A 22,539-nucleotide genomic window follows, 5' to 3' on the forward strand; every position below is an offset into this window, starting at 1 on the left:
TTGTATCCCTCGCTAGTCCTGCTGCCCCTTCGATGGCTTGCTCAGGCCATAATAATTACATTCTGTCTATTGCAAGGCTTCATTTCCAATATTTAAATATTGGATCGCAGGTGTTCTACTCTGGCCGCTATCTTGATTATAGTCCCATAGTATAAATGTTACACCACATGCACTTTTAAGACATTAACTCTTACTTTGTAGTTATATATTGATTGTGTGACAACACGAATAGTTGTAGCAGGCATGATGATGTACCTAAATTAATGTATGCTATGTGAAAAGTTAATCAGTTTTTTCTAGCTCGTTTAAATTTTCAAAACTGTATCGACGAATTATTATTTACGATTAGTTTAATTCCTGAAAATGAATGTATGCCTATTTTGTGACTCTCCGGATCGCTACCATTGTTTGTACACTCGGTAATCTTTTGTAGTATGTACAGTATAATATATGTAAATATTATACAGTACAATACTATACTGTATACATATCCACACTTCTTTATCCCTGATCACAATATAATGCTAGAGAAATTATATCTATATTTATGTACCTAAAACAGTCAACACACAACACAGTGAACACAGACAACAGACAACAGTGAAATCAGACAATATGCTATAAGAAATAGCATATAGTGTCTGATGATTCCATGTTACTTTGTGATTCCTTGTGCTATGGTCACGGGTTCCCTGCGTTCGTTCTTTCTTCACATTGCAGTCACGGAGGGAACGGTTCGTTGAATCATGTTAGAGCTCGGTCCCTCCGCTTTTGTTCCTTCAGCTACTGTAAATATGTCGTCCGATAATGTCAAAGGAAAATAATTTCAATTGCCTTACAATTAAACATTCTCAGTTTTTCTAATCAATTTAATAAATAATAAGAACTCGTCACAGCTTCCATATATAATTATAGTTAAGTAATACTATTCGTTTTCAGTTACACTGTATTCATGCAAATACAAAATACTAGGACGATGAATGGTTCAGTGTGTTCTGTCAATTTAACAGTTTATAAATACAACGCGTATCCTTACATCGTATAAAATTACATTGAAACAATTTTTAATAGGATATTAAGGGATATTTTTGAATTAAATAATTATACTTTATTCTTAAATATAATTAAAATACGTGCCTAATACCGTCCAAATCTGATCATAGATGGCAGCAGTGTCGAACGCAAACAAACTAGTTTATTATACCTTTTAGTCAATGCAAAAAACTGATACTTTGTAATTTCAAGGCATTTTAATTGTGCAATGAGATATTTGCATATCACAGTGTTAAAATTGCGTTTTAATTCATCATTTTGGTTAAGAATTTTATTACTAGCAGACCACGGAGTAATTATACTTAATTTAGTACTAATAAAAAGAATCATGCCTCTTGATAAATATAATAAGTAATTTTTGTTCATAACTGTATTACTGGCAGACACTGGTTACATTGGTATACCACTGCCTAAGTAATATCTCTTTGATGATATATAATAGTATTTTAGGTTCATGGCTTTGTAACCGTGGTTACAGCATAATTAAACTTAAACTAGCACTGGTGGTAAGGAACCATACCTATTGATGAAAATTAATAAGTGTGTTAAGTTTTTAACTGTACTACTGGCAGACCACAGCCTAATTGAAATCTCTTTATGAAAAGAGATAAGCAAGTTAGCTTTGTAACTATTACTTACAGGTAACAGCCAAGTAATGTCCCTTGGTGTAAATTAATAAGTAGGTTTTACACCTTTACAACTTGTAGATTACGAATTTTTTTTTACTGAAAAAAATAGCACGTAATATGATTAAAGAAAAAAGTATGATTGAGAGTGGTAACACTGGTAGTATACAAGATATCATCTTTAAAAAAAACCAGAATAACGTAATGATAGTTCAATATGTGTACGATTTTTGTGGTAATTTTACGTGTATGCCTGTCTACTGATGACAAAATGGCGGTAGGAACTTTGTTCAGAATTCAGTTTGCTGGAGAAGTCCAGGTAGTGTGGTAGGAGGAACAAAGTTAGACAAATAACGATAATAGTATTAGTGGCTTTTGTGGGGATAATTGTGTTAGACTGATATAGCCTAGCCAGCTCAAGCAAGCCTCTGATCGGCAAGACTTGTATTTGGCTCGATTTCAAACAGCGTGATTTTCCTTGTCAATGACCTTCGCAACGCGCTTTTAAAGTTACCACTCTACTTCAAATATATTTTAACTTAGAGAAATTATAGGAAAAGCAGTTATTTAAAATTCCACCATTTATTACAGCTATATGACAACATAAAAGTACAGTATACTTTGAGTCACGTACCAGCTTTTCCTAAGTTTCATTCAAATGTTCAAATAAATATAGCTTATTTAGTTCTCTATATGTGCTGTGACCAGATAGACAGACATACAACTGTGCAGGAAAGAAATGTTTATAACCTCCCAATAGACAAAAGAGAAATTGTGTGAACCTACGTAGTGACAGGTATCACTGACGCTTAGTCAAATTCCATGCTTGAACATGTACCGTCATATAAATCATTCTTGTATTTGTAAAAATTGTTTTGCATGCGAAATGTAAAGTTTGCAGTTGAAATATTTCTCAAGAATTTTGCAAAATTATTAATTTTTTTCAGTAAACAGTTATATTAGTGAGTAATTACAATCTCCGGTAAGCTATCGTGAATACTACAACGTAAGGACACGCAGAATTAAAATATAGTCACTGTCTTTTACGATGGACTCCAGTTTATTATATTTTCTGTTTACTCAATAAATAAAAGTATCATTCATATTAAAAATTAAATAAAGTTAAGTGAAAAAATCCTTTATTAAAGAGGCGGGGAAACACACACAGTTGGTTTACAATTGTTTCAGTGTTAATCAATTGCTCTTCTACATTATATTCCAACTTGTTTGTAGCCGATTTAATCTGAATGTAAGCCAATTAAACACGAGTACACGTTTATTTAAATTATTCACAGATTTTATCAAATATAAAAGAATTTAAAACAAGAAACACTACATAATAACAATATTAAATTACAATGTATATGATAGATTTTGTAATTTCTTTATATGGTGGATATAACAGAGAGCCAATTAGAGTTAAAAATGAAACGATAGTTTTTCTAGGATCTAGTTTTAGTTAGATACACTTAAAATCGAGCGTGAGATACATAATAATCTCAGACTACGAGATACAAAGAGCTAAAGTTACAACACAAGTATTTGTATACGATTAGCTTATTGAAGCTTTTTTCCGCTTCAATTATTTCATCCTTTGTTTGAAGATTATTTTTACAGTCGTAGGTGGTTGGTATACGAATGCAGAAGTATTTTTAACTGTGGTCTGTAGTGCAGTTTTAATGATTAATGTTGTGTATAGTTCTTTATTAAGTGCATATTTTAGAGTTAGTGAAGTTGACATCTCAACATAGTAGTTGTGATTCTTGACTTGGCGTGTCACAACACTTTGGTACGATTAGTTTATAATTATGTATTAGGTTAGTTATTTACCTGAAGAAGAGATCAGATTGCAAATCTCGAAACGTAGTGTTACTGATTTTTTATTTCACTGAACAGTGGCAAATGTCCGGAAAATCCTGTTTCCTTCGCTTGGTGGATTTTAATAATATCAAGTTAATAAAAGTCATTGGACTATCACCAATTTCAATGTTTATTGCGTGGAATTTTGACATTTATTATTTGTAATGAACATTTATAATATAAAGAAGCAGTAACCCGCGTCTTCGCATACAATTTCGTAGGTTTTACAAATATATTTGCACTTCTCGTTTAAGTGAATTGTTATACGACAATGTTTGAGTTTTTTGTTAAATAGTTTATTTTCCTGATCAATAAAATGTATATGAATACAAAGTTGTGAGAAGCATACTTCTTTTAAAGACAACTAAGATAGGATTAAGATAAACTAATTTGTCTTTTATATCAGCATTGCTATAGATAAACCGCTCGCAAAGAAATCTGCGCAGAAGCAATTATATGAGCAGCCCCGCGCAGGAGGGGCCCCCTCCAGTGGTGGGGAATGAGACAAGCATCTCCTCGTCTTTGGTTTATGAGCTGTTGTCATTTATATCTAATATTTAATATTTGCAAAAAATACACAGCTAAAAGTACAATAACAGTGACACTATAGTACCAACAAACTGAACGATCACTGATTTTTTTATCACTGATCGATAAAAAATATTCGGAAAATTCTGTTTCCTTCACAATCCTTAAAGCAAACTTCAAAATACTTACGTGTTTGTTTCTTTATAAAGTAAAGAATATTTTAATATTTTCGAAAATTTAGAGCTGGAATCGGTATATAAGTTCAAAAGCACAGTCCAGCGAACTTTCATCTAGCATAGTTCATGTCGGCCGCTTGAAAGGGAGTTTTCGGAGCAAATTTTAACTTTTTTTCATTTTATAAGGTATATTTATAAGTTAGGGTACTTAATTACCTAATCGCTGATATATAAAAATATTGTAAAATCTAATGACTATTAATTAGACAAGTTACACACTAATGCAGTAAAGAAATTTAAAATGGTGATTAAGTTATTCAAGCATAATTTTTTTGTTCTCTTTTAAGCCTCAGATTCAGCTATGTTGTGCTATTTTTTTTTGCTTTGATGTACACTGGTTTATTTTCTAAGTACACACACTGTTTCGTGTCTATACATTATTGAACCTCCCCGGGATTTGAACCCGTGATCTCACAGTTATAAACCCGAGACTATAATCATTAGTCCACGGAGGAGGACTCAGTTAAGCATAATGTCATAAGTCAATAATTATTTACAAAGTAAAGCTAATTACAATTTACAGGCCTTTTCATTTATTCTTTCACCACTTTAGATACCAAGATGGGATTTTTCGCTAATTTAAATACCAATGGGTCTTAGCACGGAAGTACACTTGAAATATCATAAGGCCTACATTTTTCCCAGGAACCATAAAAATGGCCATATAAAATTTCAGTAAATTCGGTTGATGTTTACGCGTGAAATAAACACAAAGAAACAAAGGCACTTTCGCATTTATAATATTAATTAAGATTACACACATATAATGGAACGATCCTGGAAATAAATTACGTATACCATCTATTTGGTTAATTCGTGCCTCTAACTCTACGAGATAATTTCACATAAATGTTATTCGAATGTGGTGAAATTACATTTTACAAAATGGTTTCGTAAACTCTATTATTTGTTACTGTCGTATAAAAACACGTTTGAAACACGATGTGGTTGGTTTCCCAGTTGTTACCTGAACTTTCCGCGTCCACAATCAACTTAATTACCTCGCCGTGACAATAAAAGCTGCCAGTGATTAATTTACCCCATTTTCCCCTCCATAGTGATTACATTCACTTTGAATCCACCAAACTAATTTTTATTCCTGCATAATTACCTCGTATCCTCGCAGTTGTGAAACAAACATTATTTTCATTTGTAAACTGTAATAAATGCTGTAAAAATGAAACGTACGTGTAAATGTTCGGTTTGAATATTTTACAATTATAAAACCTGACGTACAATGTTTGGTAGTTGTAAAAAAATACTTTGGGCGCAGAAAACTGAGAAAGAAGTTCTTATTACATCATATCTATGTTCACTGATAAAGCTTACCTGAGCTGACAGTTCTATATCCCAACATTATCTACTGCATTACTTCGTTATTTAAAGTATCATGTATTGCATTGACTTTTATACAAGATCAAATAAACTATAATCTGTAATTAAATACTTTATTATTGTTAAAGTTATGTTGTCATTTCCGAATATTTAATTAAAATTGTGTCCAATTACGTGAAGGGAAATGTACATATATTATATCGAATATTGAAAAAAATGTTTCAGAATTCTAAGAGCACCATATCTTGCTCTGCTAAAAATTATAAAAAATCCCAAGGGTCACATGATGCTGGGGCGAAGGCAGTTGACTACTTTCTACTTGGGAAAACATTAGCCTTATAAAGAGGAGGAATGGAAGTGTAAAACGTTGGGCTAGAAGCCAGAAATTGCTGGAAGTATAGAGGTATAAGATATCAGAGTTTTTCATGATTTCCACACATTATATTTATCAATTATTGTATTTTCTATCCAAGACAATCTTATACCTTAACATATTAGGAATAAATATAAATACCTTAAATTGATTATATATATATATATATATATATATATATATATATATACTATATTTAAATTTGTATAAATGGCAATAGCTGAATTTAATATTTTCAATAATCATTGAATCACAAAAAGTACTTGCTCCGCCGGGACTAGAACCTGTTTATTGAAAAAATTATATATATATATATATATATATATATATATATATATATATATATATATATATATATATATATATATAAATTCCTTTATTATTAATGCTTACTTTAACTTTAGTTATAGTTATGTGTTAGGTTAGTTACTTACATGAGGAAGACATTAGATTGTTGATATCAAAACGTAATGTCATGATTTCTCGTATCACTAAATTGAAAACGTGAGGAAACATCTTTTTAAATTATCTCAATTTACTTCTTGCTTTTTTCAGCACATGCAGGTTTTTTTCATTTTAGCTGCACGATTAATTTTATAGAAATACTCGTGTTAAAGCATTGCTATTATTGGAAACCCATTATGAAACTGAATGAAGAAGGTGCTCATACTGCATGCCGGTAGTGGTAGTGGGTGGGGTTTACCTTTTTACTGCACAGAAACTACTTTATCACCGATATCCTCACAGCGTTGATCACAATAGCAATACAGGTAGAGGTGCTCATACTGCATAATGCACCTCTACCTGCTGGTAGGTCTGGTAGGTGCTGGTGTGTTGAATGGCAGTGAGTGGGTTGTAACATTTTACAGCCCAACAGCTACGTTGTCCCGTGTGTCTATACCTTTACAACGTTGATTACATGTGCAATACATGTACAGGTGTTTATACTACCTGCAGGTAATGGCAGAGGGTGGGTTGTAACATTTTACTCCCCAACAGCTACATTTTCCCGTGTATCTATAAGTTTACAACGTTGATTACAAGTGCAATACATGTGCAGGTGTATATACTACCTGCAGGTAATGGCAGCGGTTGGATTGTAACATTTCACTGCACAACAGCTACATTGTCACGTGTGTCTATAGGTTTACAAAGTTGATTACAAGTGTAATATATGTACAGGTGTTTATACTACCTGCAGGTAATGGCAGCGGTTGGATTGTAACATTTCACTGCACAACAGCTACATTGTCTCGTGTGTGTATAGGTTTACAACGTTGATTACACGGGCAATACATGTACAGGTGTTTATACTACCTGCAGGTAATGGCAGAGGGTGGATTTTAACATTTCACTGCACAACAGCTACATTGTCTCGTGTGTGTATAGGTTTACAACGTTGATTACACGGGCAATACATGTACAGGTGTTTATACTACCTGCAGGTAATGGCAGAGGGTGGATTTTAACATTTCACTGCACAACAGCTACATTGTCACGTGTTTCTATAGGTTTACAACGTTGATTACATGTGCAATACATGTACAGGTGTTTATACTACCTGCAGGTAATGGCAGAGGGTGGATTGCATTTCACTGCACAACAGCTACATTGTCACGTGTGTCTATAGGTTTACAATGTTGATTACATGTGCAATACATGTACAATACATGTACAGGCTGTTTTTTACCTGCAGGTAATGGCAGCGGTTGGATTGTAACATTTTACTGCATAACAGCTACATTGTCATGTGTGTAGATATCCTCGCAGCATTTATCACAAGTACAATATATGTAAAGGTGTTTATACTGCCTGCCTGGTGTGGCACTGGGTAGGCTGTTACATTTAACTACACAAAATCTGTATTGTTACGTGCGCCGATTTTCTTACAGCGCTGATTACAAGTGGAATACATGTACAGATGTTTATACTGTCTATATTTTATGTATTGTCAATTGTCATCCGAGTGAATGTTGCGAAATTATATCCTATATTGAGTTGTGGTAGGTATTATGCAATGTGATGTTATTTTAATAATGTTTGTCAGAAGTGCAATAACAACGATCGTATATCTGGTGAATGTTATCGTGTAATGGGTTTGTTACTACAAACGCTAACCGTAACAACTGCAGAATTCGTCATATCGTGTAAACGTATATCGTACGTACAATAAATATCATAGATTTATATTCTTTCTTTTATCGTGAAACGTGGTGGGCTATAAAATGTAACTACAAAAATAAAAACATTGTTACTTGTGTCGACATCAATACAGCGATGGTATAAGGTACATCCGATGTTCTTGAAACTAAATTCTTGGCGGATTGATAACCTAATTGGCACGCGTATTATTTTTTTCTCTCGTAAGCTTTATAGCTGCCGAACCTCGCTACCGAAGCTACATATCGCGCGCCTTGTCCGTAAGTCAAAATTTATATTTTCGTATCATAGTTTAGCCCTTTTTGAATGCAAGACATCTAATTTGACTGTAATATAAAGTAAAACTATAACTTGTAAAGTAACTTACCTTGAATGTGTTTTATTTTCCAGATCAACTTGGATAATATTTGTGGCGATGTCCTTCTGACGAGACCACGTTGTCGTGATTATAAGCTGCCTCGATAAATGACTAATACCGTCACGATTTTGTATTAGGTGTGTTGCAGTTCGCTCATCGAGCTCTCTTCTTGTCAAGGTCCAATTACTTCATGTTTTAGACTTCCATCCTTTTCCGACTACAGTCCTTCTCGACTGTATTGTCGAGCCAAGAATGCTGACGCCCGCGTTTGTGAGGCAAGGTCATCGTAAAGGGAAGTTATTTTTAAAGTTTTAATAATTATTAATTTCGAAGGTACAATCTATAGAATATTGGAATATTTAGACCCATCCCAAGGTATCATATTTTAGGACATCCATACTCTATTTGGCGGCAACTGGGCAGTACTTTATTTTATTTTACCACCTAGAAGTGGTGCTGTTATGTTTATTTGCAATTATTAAACATATACGTAAACTTCGAATTTCGAGTATTCATTACTACGACCTCGGCAGTATCCAACCCCATGTGTATTGCCCATTCGGTAAGACATGTATTGCTACAACGATCAACGATGTATAAATATTGGCACTAGTAACAATGAAATGTATGTGCAGATAAATTTTATAGCTTATCTACTACCACGAACTCCAGGTAGTACAATCTCCTACACATGTATTGCATTAACAATCAACAACGTCAAGATATCGACACAATTGTCAATGGAACGTGTGTACAGATACTTTTTATAGCCACACACTGCCACCAACACGAGGCAATATAATCCGGTACATGTATTGAACTTAGATCAATGTCGTAAAGATATCGGCAAAAGTGGCAATGCAACCTTTGCACTGTACAATTTTAGTATTTATGTACTGCCAGAAAATCCAGACAAGATACTTTTCTGTACATGTAATGTGACTGATAGCTAGAAGTATTGCATGGAACATTACATTAACCTTGAAAACTTGAATACTATCCGGTGACATTAACATGACATAATAAGATATCTTTTTGACGGTGTGTGAACTAGTATATTGATTGAGTATTGACTCACACCAGCTCGAAGAAATACAATGCTATGAGTATATGTATATAATTATAATAAACTTAACTACGATGATAACCGCAGTGCATTGTGTAAGGTTGACCTCCATTTACTATTAAAGTGCAATACGTAAAATTCTACTCTCTGGTGATTTAATCGCCGGAAATGCATTGCAGCCCTTTACGTAATCAACTGAAATTGACTGCGGCACTTACCACACTTTAGTTGCACTAAGCGCAAAATTTTGTGACGCATAATTTGTGAAACTAAATACCATAGACAGCCAAAATATGAAATGTCTGGGTTCTTATATACTGATATATTACCAAAATTATTCGACTTTAAGGCGTTGTAGTTGATGTATATAAAACGTGAAGATAACTTGACATGATATGACGAAATATGTGAAGCTATTTTAAAACTATTCAAATGCGGATTGAAAAAATCTAAATACCTAAAACATACTTTAATTGAGAGATTGAATTATTGTTATGGAACTAAATCATTTTTAATTTTATAACATTATATTCAAAAATACTGACTGTGGCTACTTAATATATTTTAGTGCCTGAGAAAAGGCCATTGCTGTTTATATATCTCCACGTTATCTCGTAAACGAACTGACACTGTTCAAAATTCTTTTATATAAAAAAGGAGAGACCGATCCCCTTTTAAGCCTTATTATGTCCGTCCTCATGGGCCACTGGCCTGTGCGAGGACCTTATCAAACAGAATAAGGGGGAGAGTCAATAACGTACGAGGTAAATGAACCATGATGGTAAACGAGAAAATTTTAGGACAAACACATTTGTAAACAAACCGAGTACAATTGTAAAAGAACTTGACATATGACATGTTTGTTCATAGAGTAAAAAGAAATTACAATACAATGGAAAGTCAATATAAAAAGAGTGTGACTATATTAGATTTCAACGGTTTGTAGCACCCTAAATACTCGTACATCACTGAAACATAATGTTTAAAACTTGTAATTTATAATGTGGCAATATATCTCTAGAAAAGTTTCATCAGTAGACTTTAAATTGTAAATGAAACTTCCTTTCTACATAGACTAGAATGAGTTTTATAGATGTGTTTGCCCAACTTGGCATCTGGCTGAGGAAGATTGAAGCTTATTACTCAGTAGGCTGACACATTTTCTCTTTCGTCTTCCGGTAGTGAAAATGTCTTTTCTCTATTACTGTCTGCCTGTACAGCTGTCCGCAAGTCATCTGGAGAATGAAATGTGATATAAATTTGAAACTCTTCAAGCAACATCAGCGAAGCTTGCTTCGCGACTTATGGTACTCCTACGTTGTTTGCACAAGTAAACCACTAGAATAATTATTTTATTTACGAAGCAGATATAGGTTTAGTCTTATTCTTTTATACTCTATTAAAAATCACGTTTCACTTACACCTTAATGTAATATAATGAAGGTAAGTAAATATATTAGAATGATGTAAATTGAATGTTTGAATATTCATAAAACATACTGTAGATTCAAAAATGTTACTAGATTTAAATAACAGTTTAAATGTGGGTCATATGTTAATGAAGCTTAATGAAGGAACGTGAATCCCACAATCAAGGGTTTGAGCATTTCACCCCACTTGCCAGAAAACACCATTTTTAGTGATTACCTTTCTAGTGAAGACTGTATTCTGATGAATATTTCTCATCATTGCAAAATTTATTGGTCCAGGAGCCGTGATTAATCTTCACCGGGAGTAAATTCACGGAGTCTAATTTATTTTAAAATCTGTTGAGGTATGAAAAATCTGGTGGTTTTATAGGAATGGAATATTTGCCGTCAGTCACTATAGTAATTTTGGTGGAAGGCGAAATGAGTATCAGAAAGCATTACCCTTTTGAGATCGGCATTAAATTAATATGTGTAGCCTCTCATATCACCTGAACACAGCGGTTGCCATGACTGTTTTCTGCCTCAGATCAGTCTGGTTTTTGATTTACCCCAAGTCCTGTTCTTCAGGTGGGGGGAGAGTGGTCACACGAGTGGTACTCACTGTTTTACCGATCAGCTTTTCAGGCCACTATATGTGGCCCACTATATTGCACAGTTATGAAATTCATTCTCTCAACCTCAAAAACGGACTAAATTACTACTTATCTATTTTCAGTACGTCATAAAGTTGTACACATCGTTCAGAACTAATTTTTGCATCCGACTGTTAGTATCACTGTAGCTGTTAACGTGTACCCTAACTACTTATTAAAATACTATGAATAATAAAATCCATTTGGTGGACACGAAGCTCGAAATATGTAAACTATCTTATATTCTATCGATATAAAATATATATAAATAAAATATATTATATCGATATTAGAGCCATACCAAAGACTGATTGTAGTTATATCCTGCAAATAATAATGCTTTTAAAACTGATCAACATATAAAATCAAAACGTATTTCTTGGTTCGTTTAGAAACAAATAATAAAGAACCAATCGATCAAGATGTCAAAAAAATGTAAGATTAACAAGCTTTGTAAATTATTTGAAAATTTGTTTTAAATATCAGTCTTTTAGGAGCCGAAGGGGACGTACATGGTTACGCAAGCTCTGAGTGGTATCGGTGGTATCGTATAACCAAGCCGGCCACTATATACATTGCCCGGTGAGCTGAGAAGACAACTATCTGAGACTTCATCCAAACTGAGCTAGAGATCAGGTTAGGCAACATCATTGGCATCCGTATCGCAAGGAGAAATTTTAATAAATAATGTTTTATCATATCGTAATATCATATCTTAGCTTGACAAGCTTAAACACAACCGCCATAAACGATAATAAATGTATAGCCAGCATCATCTAACCATATACCAACCCTGAACCTGGTACTTCTAGTATTTGTATCTAGTTATCTGACGATGATGTATTACTTTCAGTCTGACATATATTTACTTCAATGTTTACTCATTGCTGAGCGACAATAGCATACGTTTTTTGTGAAGTGCTAGATCTTTACATACAGTTTTAGTTATTTTCTATATTTATTGAAAACGTACAATAATGGTCATAGCATTCGTACACAACATTTCATGTCTATATATCTTTACTGGTATAAAGTTATGAAAAATCTGCCTATTCCGATTTCATACACTTTTTGATTAGTGAATACAGAGTTTGAGTGAAAAAACAAGTGTTATTACAGAAATAAAAACATTTCTGTCCATAGAGAAACTAAATAACGAGGCAACAACCATCAACTTCATCCACATTGTTTCTACTCATCTGTGTACACATGTGCTGTTGTATTTTATACAGAAACATTGTGATCACAGTACTGTCAATTAAAACTCTACCAACAAGCACAATGAACGTATTTTCTAAACATCTAACACGCACTATAAGTAATAATGATTTTAACTTATCTGATTACACGATTTTTAATATCAATATTGGTATTATTATTAGCAATAATAATTTATTTTCAAGTATATTTTAAATTTCGTTATTAAAAAAAAACTGTTTGTGGATACTCATAACTATTTATATTATATCTACAAAAGTAGAGTTTGTATATGCTCTGAACATTTTGCTTGCCAATTAAGACAGTTTCAATGATACCACTACAACACGTATCATTTACTATTAAGTATATTAAACATCAATCTATAATTTCTCAGGAACGTTTAAAATATATTTATTCATCTACGGATATAATCGTACGTATTACATGTCTATGTACTCAATTTACCACTTCGTCGTTGTTAAGATTTAAAATAGTTTTCACAAGAATTTGACATGAAACCTAGAACTTTCTAGACCCATTAAAAAATTTAATGAAAGTATGTACGGCTTATAACTTCTCTCAGGAGCCAAGAAAGAGATGTTTTACTGGTCAAATCCACTCCAAGTTTTAACTATATAAACATCCTCAAATAACATCTAAACAGCAGTAGTAATTATAGGTTAAACTATTTACAAAATGTTAATTTAATATTTAACGAGTATGTGCCAGTCCTCCAAGAGCACTGATAACTTTATTTTTTTCGCTCAAAACTTAAAAAAATCCGTTTAAACATTCACTGCTCTCCAAGATTCATCGTCACTCAATCTAAATTGAACATATTTTTCACATCTTTGTTAACATTTTGAAGTTAAAGGAGGTTATAACCCATTCAGATCTATAATAACCAGCCTATCTTGCAGAGTGTTATTGCCACACATATAAATAACTTGAAATAATTAATAGTGGAGCTCAGAGTTATTGCCCTACAATAACATCAAGGCCACTACTGTAAGGAACTCATGTGTCCTGTAAGGAAAGTACAGGGGTGCAGGGTAAATTCTAGCGAATTCCTCGAACTAGCTATTCCAAAAATAGGCCTTTATAATTTCCCCACCCCTATACTTGAGTGAATTCCAAGCCTAGTGTCACCTCAATGTACCGATTGTGTACATGTGCCTTATTCATGTTAACAGAGTGGTTATTGTAAACAGTGTAGTCAACATAGATCTTTTATTTCATCAGTACTCGTAATTTAGGAATCATCAAAATATATTGATAACTATCGTACTTTTAACCTGTAAAGTTCCAACTGAAATACTTACTTATTATTTAACTCAATTTACTAATTTATAGTAACTACTAAAAGGCGGCCATCACTTTTTCATTTGTGTTTGTCAGTAATATTTTATTGCATGTAATTTCTAATGAAATGAATTGATAACTACTAAAAAACAACACAATTAATAATAATAAGCAATGTTACGATCATATTAAAACAATTACAAACTAATGTTTAATAATGCTAATGTTTAATTTTTAACTAATATTTAATTGTATAGTAATGCTAATGCATTCCTAAACAATTAACATAACCTAGTAGACAAAGGTAAAAACTAAAACTAAATAACATGATTAATAATACTAAGCAAACGTAACACTTTACTTATTAAAGAAATTATGTAATAAAAGCATTTAAGGTAATTACAAATTAAATACGTGTTGTTATGTTATAGATCAATAAAAAAGTAAATTTTTATCATACAAGCATGCGCAATGTTTTTAGAAGTGGATGAAAATATAAACACCTTTACATGTATTGCACATGTGATCAGCGCTGTGAGACTATCGACACACGTGACAATGTAGCTGTTGTGCAGTAAAATGTTACAACCCACCCACTGACACTACCGGCAGGCAGTATAAACACCTTTACATGTATTTCACTTGTGATCAGCGCTGTGAGGCTATCGACATACGTGACAATGTAGCTGTTGTGCAGTAAAATGTTACAACCCACCCACTGACACTACCGGCAGGCAGTATAAACACCTTTACATGTATTTCACTTGTGATCAGCGCTGTGAGGCTATCGACATACGTGACAATGTAGCTGTTGTGCAGTAAAATGTTACAACCCACCCACTGACACAACCGGCAGGCAGTATAAACACCTTTACATGTATTTCACTTGTGATCAGCGCTGTGAGGCTATCGACATACGTGACAATGTAGCTGTTGTGCAGTAAAATGTTACAACCCACCCACTGACAACTACCGGCAGGCAGTATAAACACCTTTACATGTATTTCACTTGTGATCAGCGCTGTGAGGCTATCGACATACGTGACAATGTAGCTGTTGTGCAGTAAAATGTTACAACCCACCCACTGACACTACCGGCAGGCAGTATAAACACCTTTACATGTATTTCACTTGTGATCAGCGCTGTGAGGCTATCGACATACGTGACAATGTAGCTGTTGTGCAGTAAAATGTTACAACCCACCCACTGACACTACCGGCAGGCAGTATAAACACCTTTACATGTATTTCACTTGTGATCAGCGCTGTGAGGCTATCGACATACGTGACAATGTAGCTGTTGTGCAGTAAAATGTTACAACCCACCCACTGACACTACCGGCAGGCAGGAAGTATTGCTACTGCTACTGCAATCATGAGCTCCATACAGAATATCTAATAACGTATTTTGTTTCAAATATATCACTATTATTGTTAGCGTAAAATCTCACTGACTTGGCTTAAATCCAACGGTGTAAAATTTCTCCTATTCTTATTATCTTTTTATACCTAAATCACCAACCTTACTGTTTTGTATAATTGGGATCTAATTTGAAAAATTCAGTTAAATTACGAAATTTCAGTTACTCCAAAACGCTTTGAAGTGTATAAAGAGTGGTCTAGTGTTGACAAGTTTACTATAGTCATTCATTCAGATTATTGGCAGTATTCAGAACCTGCCAGATTATTTCACTAAATTAATATTATATCCTACCTTATGTACATGATAAAACTTTTTTAAGTATACGTTTAGCATTATAAAAGTAGCAGTAATGGCTTTAGAGTTGAAAAGCAAATTTAAAACTTAACTAGGTTTGTACGAACAGAATGAAGAAATAAATGAGCCTGTTAACAAATAGGCGCAAATGTTATCTAGTTCGAATGTTCAGTAAATATTTTAAAAAAATATAATAAACAGAATTCTAAATTAAATATAAAAAAATATATAATATAATAAAAACAAGAACAAAATTTACATCCTGTGAGAAACCTTCTGAATAATATAAAATAAATTCCATAGTTATGCTGAAACACATATGAATATTACAAAGTATTAACAACGGCAATGAAACAAAACAATGTAGCAAAAGATATATTTCAAAGTTATTTCCTGAGTTATTCAATTAAAAACACATTGAAATGTGTCAACAAATTGTTTTTGCTCAAACTGAAGTAACAGATGGCTCCGTTTTCTTCTTGGACAGCAGTTTACTTAACCACCTCTGGGGCAGTTTCCGGAACTTTCCCCTAAAATTGTACTTGAGGTTGATTGACCGGAACAGTACATCCGGGTGTTTCACCATGGCAGGGTCTACCCAAGGCCGTGCTATCACATATCGCAGATCATCTCCTTTGTCTTCTGTAAATTGAAACATTCTTTATCATACTCCGGATATTTAGTGTAATGCTTGAGAAGGATGCAAGAGAACAGAATTTCCGGTTTCCCATCACAGGCAAAATCTATCAAGCCCGTTTTAACACGTTCCACAAATTACCTCCCTTGTCTTCTGTAAATTTAAAAATGCTTTATCATGGTTCGGATAAGTATTTTAATGCTAGAGACGAATGGGAAAGAACAGAATTTCAGGGTTTCCATCAAAGTCAAAATCTACCAAGGGCGTGGTATCAGGTACCACAGATGACTTCAAATGGAAAAATTTTATGCTAGAGATGGATGGACAAGAAAAATATTTATGAGCTTCTAACCAAAGGCAGTAAAACACCTATCGAATGCTACACCATCACGAACCACAGGTCTTCTCCAATGCCCTCTTAAAATGGTTACGTTATCTATATTATCTCACTGAAATTTACATCTAATGATTGAGATGGATGTGAAGAAACAAAATTTCTAGGTTTCTTATCAACGGTAGGTCACCTTCACTTTTCTTCTGAAAATGGTTGAATTTGTAAAATAAACGTCCGGATTGTAAGATATAATACTTAATGTTAATGAATGAAAACAGTATTTCTGAGTTTTTCACTAAAAGCAGGGGTATCCAAACTGGTTTCATCACGTATCACAGTTCAACTCCGTGCTCCTATGAAAGTAGTTAAATATGTTAAATCTTGATCCGGATATTTAGGTGTAATGCTTGAGGTAGGTGGACAACAGAATTTTAGGTTTTCTCACCAAATACCGGATATATTCAAGGCGGTACAATCACGGCCCGCAGGTCACTTCAATTGTCATCTGAAAATGGGTTAAATGTAGTAGCTAAATTATTTTGGGATATACCGGAATTTAATGTCTTGCTGTTACATAAAACAGGATATAATCTGAACCGAGACACCAAGTTTTGTGCAAAAATATCAAATTTGAATAATCAACACATTAGTTCATATTTTGTTAAAAATAAATTCAAGCGTAAAACTGACTTTTAAATTGTTAGATTTCCTTAATTAGAACTATCTGAAAACTTGGCATATTATTTCATGATCACAAGTTATCATCGTTTAGCCACTGCAATTCGGATAGGTTGTTTTATAATTATTAAACATATAGGCCTCACTTAAGTTTTTATCTGCCACTCATTGATTACACAATATACCTAGTATGCGTACTTAACACTTACAACAGAGTTTTTTAATTAAAAAGAAACATTTTTCAAGGTATTCTTCGATTACCAATACAGGTTTATTCATCTTGATAATTGAAGTAGATTTATACTTTCTGTAACACTGACAAAATAAATTTTCTTTTACTTACCTCCTTGATCGCTGCACACGTACAACAAACAAATGTCGCCTTTCATACCAACGATGGATGCAAGGTAGGACTTTTCTCCCGCTACAAAATATTTAGGATTGATTATGATATTAAGAAAACAATGCTAATAATCTGAAAACAAACACTCTAATAGTTATTTAATTTTATTTTTATCAGTCCTATCGCTTGCTACAAAAAAAGTCATTACATCAACATAGCTGAAATAAAAGTGTCTAACAATAACAGTATGAAAAATGTAGTCCTTAAATAAAAACACGTATTAAAAATACTAGGAGGTAAAATTTTAAAACCAGAAATTACGTCTTTACTGTAAACCTTATATTAGTGCAGAAGTAAGCGAGCAAATACCGTAAGAATGGTAACATCAGAACTTATAAAACCAATACGAACTCTAATTTAAAGTTACCCAGAATTAATCTGTTGCTAATTTTTAATTGTTTGTAGATAGTTTAGTACATTTTTAAAAGAATTTGTTAATCCCTTCCGTAACCAGAAATAAAATGATAACAACGAATATAGTATTAAGGGCGGTGCAATTTATAGTACATCTTTCAGATTGGTGAAAATTATTAATCTTGTTACTTCCAAATAGAGACTTATGTGTCAATTTATTTAGAACTTAGGCCAATATTGGAAAGGAATATAAATGTCAAATTTTGTACAGCGCAGGGCAATATAATGAAACGTCAGAATTCAAGGTTATTTTCAATATCTGTTTTTCCTTATCATATTTTAATTCGTTGTAGTAAAAGTTCCAAGCGCCTTCCGTACACATTTTGAAAATGAAGCAATAAATAAATAAAATAATTAAATAAATGCTTTGACTTTTGACACATCCCGCTTTGTTTTGATTTTAAAAGATACTCTTATATATTAAAACCAAACAACAAATTTAATAAAGTAAAACATATAGGCTAAGACCTGTATACAAGTAACACCACATATATATATATATATATATATATATATATATATATATATATCACTATTTAATAAGTACAATATAAAAGTATTAAAAATTCAAAAATTCTTCACTTTCAACTATATATTAAATGCTTAGAATACACGAATGGCCTGTGTATTACAAAAAATGTTGTTCATTTCAAAAGTTAGCTTAAGTAAAATACTGTATTATCACCAATAAGACTCTTATCGTAAATTGTGATAGGAACATGCAGGCATACCTGTTCGAAAAAAATAATAAGTAAAAAAGCAACTGTGACCGAAAATGTCTTCGAAACATGTAAAAACAAACATTCGCAACTCTAAATTTGATTTATTATATAATACAATTCCCATCCCTCAGTATTAAATAAAACTAACGCTGAACACTTATGCATTTTTGTATAAATTTATTTCTCACCTTTTGTTATCTTTTTTAGAATTCCATTTCCCAAGTCTGTGACGTTGAAGTTCATCTTTGTTTGTGTCCCAAATACTCTACAAAAAACATATTTTAGCTAATTTCATTCTAACTCCTGCAATTGCAAATTTGTTTGTTGTTTTAATCACTAAAATTTCCAAATTTAATACTATCTAAGATGATTTTGCAGCTGAAACATATATTTCTTTCAATATGTTTTCTATAATACATTAAACTTTAATTACTAGTTTAGTTTTACTTAATATTGATTAGTTTAAAAGTGTGCTTTAGCATTTCTTCACAACCATATTCAGTAACTGAATAAACCAAAATGAACTTTAAAACAGCATTTAATTTTACTATTTTATACATAAATATACATTGAAGATAAATATTTTAACCTTAATTTTATGGATAAAAATGTTTAATTTGAAACAAAAACAAAATTGAAAGCTCCTTTACAAATTAAGAAAATAGAATAAATAAACACTTACGATCGAGCCTTTAAGATCTCTGAGTATACGTTATCCATATTTGGAACCCTCTTAATCATCATGGTGATACTGTCCACGGCCTTGAACAACATTGAATTGGGTGTGTAGATGTACTTAAATGTATCTCCGACCACCTGAGTGAATAAGTAAAATAATTATCATTTGCTAATTACTTGAATACCATAGTGATACTACCAATTACTTTCTACACGACCGAATTGGGTGTGTAGATGTACTTAAACGTTTCCCCGACCACCTGAGTAAACAAGTAAATTAATTATTATTTGCTAATTACTTGAATATCATAGTGATACTGCCAATTACTTTCTACACGACTGAATTGGGTGTGTAGATGTACTTAAACGTTTCCCCGACCACCTGAGTGCATAAGTAAATTAATAACTATTTCCTAATTAGTTGAATATAATAGTGATACTAGCAATGACCTTCAACACGATTAATTTGTGTGTATATATGTATTTGAATGTGTCACTGACAATCTAAATTGATAATTATTTGTTAATGAGTTGTGAATCATAGCGATGGATCTACTGCGATGAACACGATTGGTTGGGTGTACAGATATATTTGAAAGTGTTTCCTGCTGAAAAAATATAATATATTTTAGCTTAAAATCAATTGTCAGGCACATAAATAATTTTTATTGTATATCTGCTAACCATATAAACACCCATAAAGAGGCAAATCAGTTTATTTATCTTGTTATTTTGTGGTTATATAACTATTTATTATGTGTCTGATAAAGTATATGAAATAAAGTATATTCTCAAGAAAAGTATAATTAGATTAAAAATTATCGATTCATATTTTTAAACCCTTTTGAAATCCTCACGTTTCGATTTCCACCAAAACTCGAGAGGGAAAATTCCTCAAAAACATTCCTAAATCAATTACTATAAATACCAGGTTGTGCGCGCTTATACAGTTCTATTTAGGGTCTTGGTCCTTATAATGTATCAAAACATACGTTTAAATATTGTTAAAACCTAGGAAGGTATAGTAAATGATATACATAGTAAAACAAATCTTTCGGTTAAGATATTATTGAACACTTAGCAGAATATTAAAGGTGCAGATCCCAATTATTTATGTCGGATCTACTTAGATAAGTTTGGGGACAATCAAGAGTTTCCGATGATTTAGAACGCTTGAACTTTCCGTTTACACTTGAACTAGAAATGCAATTATCGTTATTCTTTCATTGTTCTCTTTTAAGTTTTAACTATTCATCAGCAATAAAATAAGTGGAATTTAAATAATATTATTGCTATTAATATCTCTACGTTTAAAATCTCAAGCCACTCTGAAGGCAATCACAAGGGATTACCGGGATATTAAATTGCCTTAGTGGCCCACCACCCCTAAAATCGCTGACTACTGTAACGCCTATATTACCCTATAGCATGACATTACTAAAACTAATTCACAGGTACCTGTAAGTTAAACTAACCGCTGATATGTTGAGGCCCGGAGAACTAGGAAGAGGATACTGACATTTCGCAACCGGAAGCTGTGACTCCGATAAGACTGTCCAGGGAAGCAGCAAGAAGATTGAAACGTAGAGGGTTAGCATGGCTGGAATGGGAGGTGAAATAGATCTAAATAAATAATAGATCACAAAAGTTAATATGCCTGTTTCATAAAAACAAAAAACCTACATACACATATATAAAACATATTGTAAATGTAACATTAAACTATTAAAAATATTTTTATGTGGAAAAATATAAATCATTTATTAAATGTAATAAAATTTTAGTTCCTATAAGAAAATCAGTGTACACATTATATGTAACATGAAAGTATTTGCTTTTCAAGGAGGAAAGTATTATTAAAATACCATTAAGTTATTTAATTACCTGTTACATGCACTTTTTCATTTTAAACAATATTCTTATCTAAAATAGTATAATGTGGAACTTTACAGTACAATGGTTGAGCTAGCGATACTATGACATTAGAGGTCGAATAGAACCATTATAAAACAGTATTAATCTCTCTAAGGTCCCCATACTCACAATGGATTTGATTTAGAATTACAAATATACCCTTTACAAAACTTACTGAATAGTATCCTTTTAATGCAAAAAGTTAAGGTTAGAAATGAATACATTTATATTGTAGTTCTAAGAAGTGTGCTGAAGTGCCGACCAGACAGACGGTCGAAATGACCATTGTATTAGTGCTAACAGTTGTTCCTTACTTAGAATACATAAATAATTATTTAATTTTATAGAGCTAGAAGCTAGTTCCTATTAAGGTTAGTGAGAGCAATATTTTGTTTTTGTTTATTGTACAAATAAAGCACTTTTCTTCTTCTTTCTCCATAAATTTGCATGGAGGCAAATTAATGGTACTTTAAACATTTAAAGTTAAGTTGTATGATTATAATATTTTCCAAACGAGTAATAGAACTGACAGAGATCCTTGATGCATTCTTTCCACTAATATTAGCTAAATATAATTAAAATAAGATATTAGCAGCGTTAAAATTGTGATGAAAATTCTAGACTAGAATTGTACCGTTCCAGTAAAGATCCTACACAGACATAGTCGCTAAACTCACCAGCCGCAGTCTGCAGTGTAAAGACCAACCAACGCCACTTGCGAGTGAGTCAATTACCTCCTGTAATTGGTAGACTCAGCTGAGAGTTTGAGATGAAATTTACTGCCAGCCAATTTTTCAAATAAAACATCTGTTCAACTTTGCCAAACATTTGAACAGTTATTAAACTTTTTAGACAGTATTTCTAATCCTGGACATATAGAAAA

General features: G+C 32.5%; 1 protein-coding gene across 1 annotated transcript; it reads right to left on the minus strand.

The window, feature by feature from the left end:
- Positions 1–16,238: 16,238 nt before the first annotated feature.
- LOC124370843 lies at positions 16,239–22,330 on the minus strand. The gene is made up of 6 exons (XM_046829144.1): positions 22,291–22,330; positions 21,218–21,365; positions 19,747–19,880; positions 19,253–19,329; positions 17,869–17,949; positions 16,239–16,518 (listed from the first exon to the last, which is right to left on the minus strand). Exons 2-6 carry the CDS (start codon positions 21,338–21,340, stop codon positions 16,322–16,324), a joined length of 612 nt encoding a protein of 203 aa, XP_046685100.1. The 5' UTR covers positions 21,341–21,365; positions 22,291–22,330; the 3' UTR covers positions 16,239–16,321.
- Positions 22,331–22,539: the final 209 nt, after the last annotated feature.

This window comes from Homalodisca vitripennis, unplaced genomic scaffold, assembly GCF_021130785.1.
Source record: "Homalodisca vitripennis isolate AUS2020 unplaced genomic scaffold, UT_GWSS_2.1 ScUCBcl_575;HRSCAF=2888, whole genome shotgun sequence".
NCBI classification, from domain to species: domain Eukaryota; kingdom Metazoa; phylum Arthropoda; class Insecta; order Hemiptera; family Cicadellidae; genus Homalodisca; species Homalodisca vitripennis.

Coding starts and splice junctions, on each gene's coding strand:
- LOC124370843 (XM_046829144.1), bottom strand. CDS start 21,340: ATGCTAACCCTCTACGTTTCAATCTTCTTGCTGCTTCCCTGGACAGTC. Junction 17,950..19,252: donor TCTAAAAAAGATAACAAAAG/GTGAGAAATAAA, acceptor AATATTTTGTAG/CGGGAGAAAAGTCCTACCTT. Junction 16,519..17,868: donor CGTGTGCAGCGATCAAGGAG/GTAAGTAAAAGA, acceptor TTCAATTTACAG/AAGACAAAGGAGATGATCTG.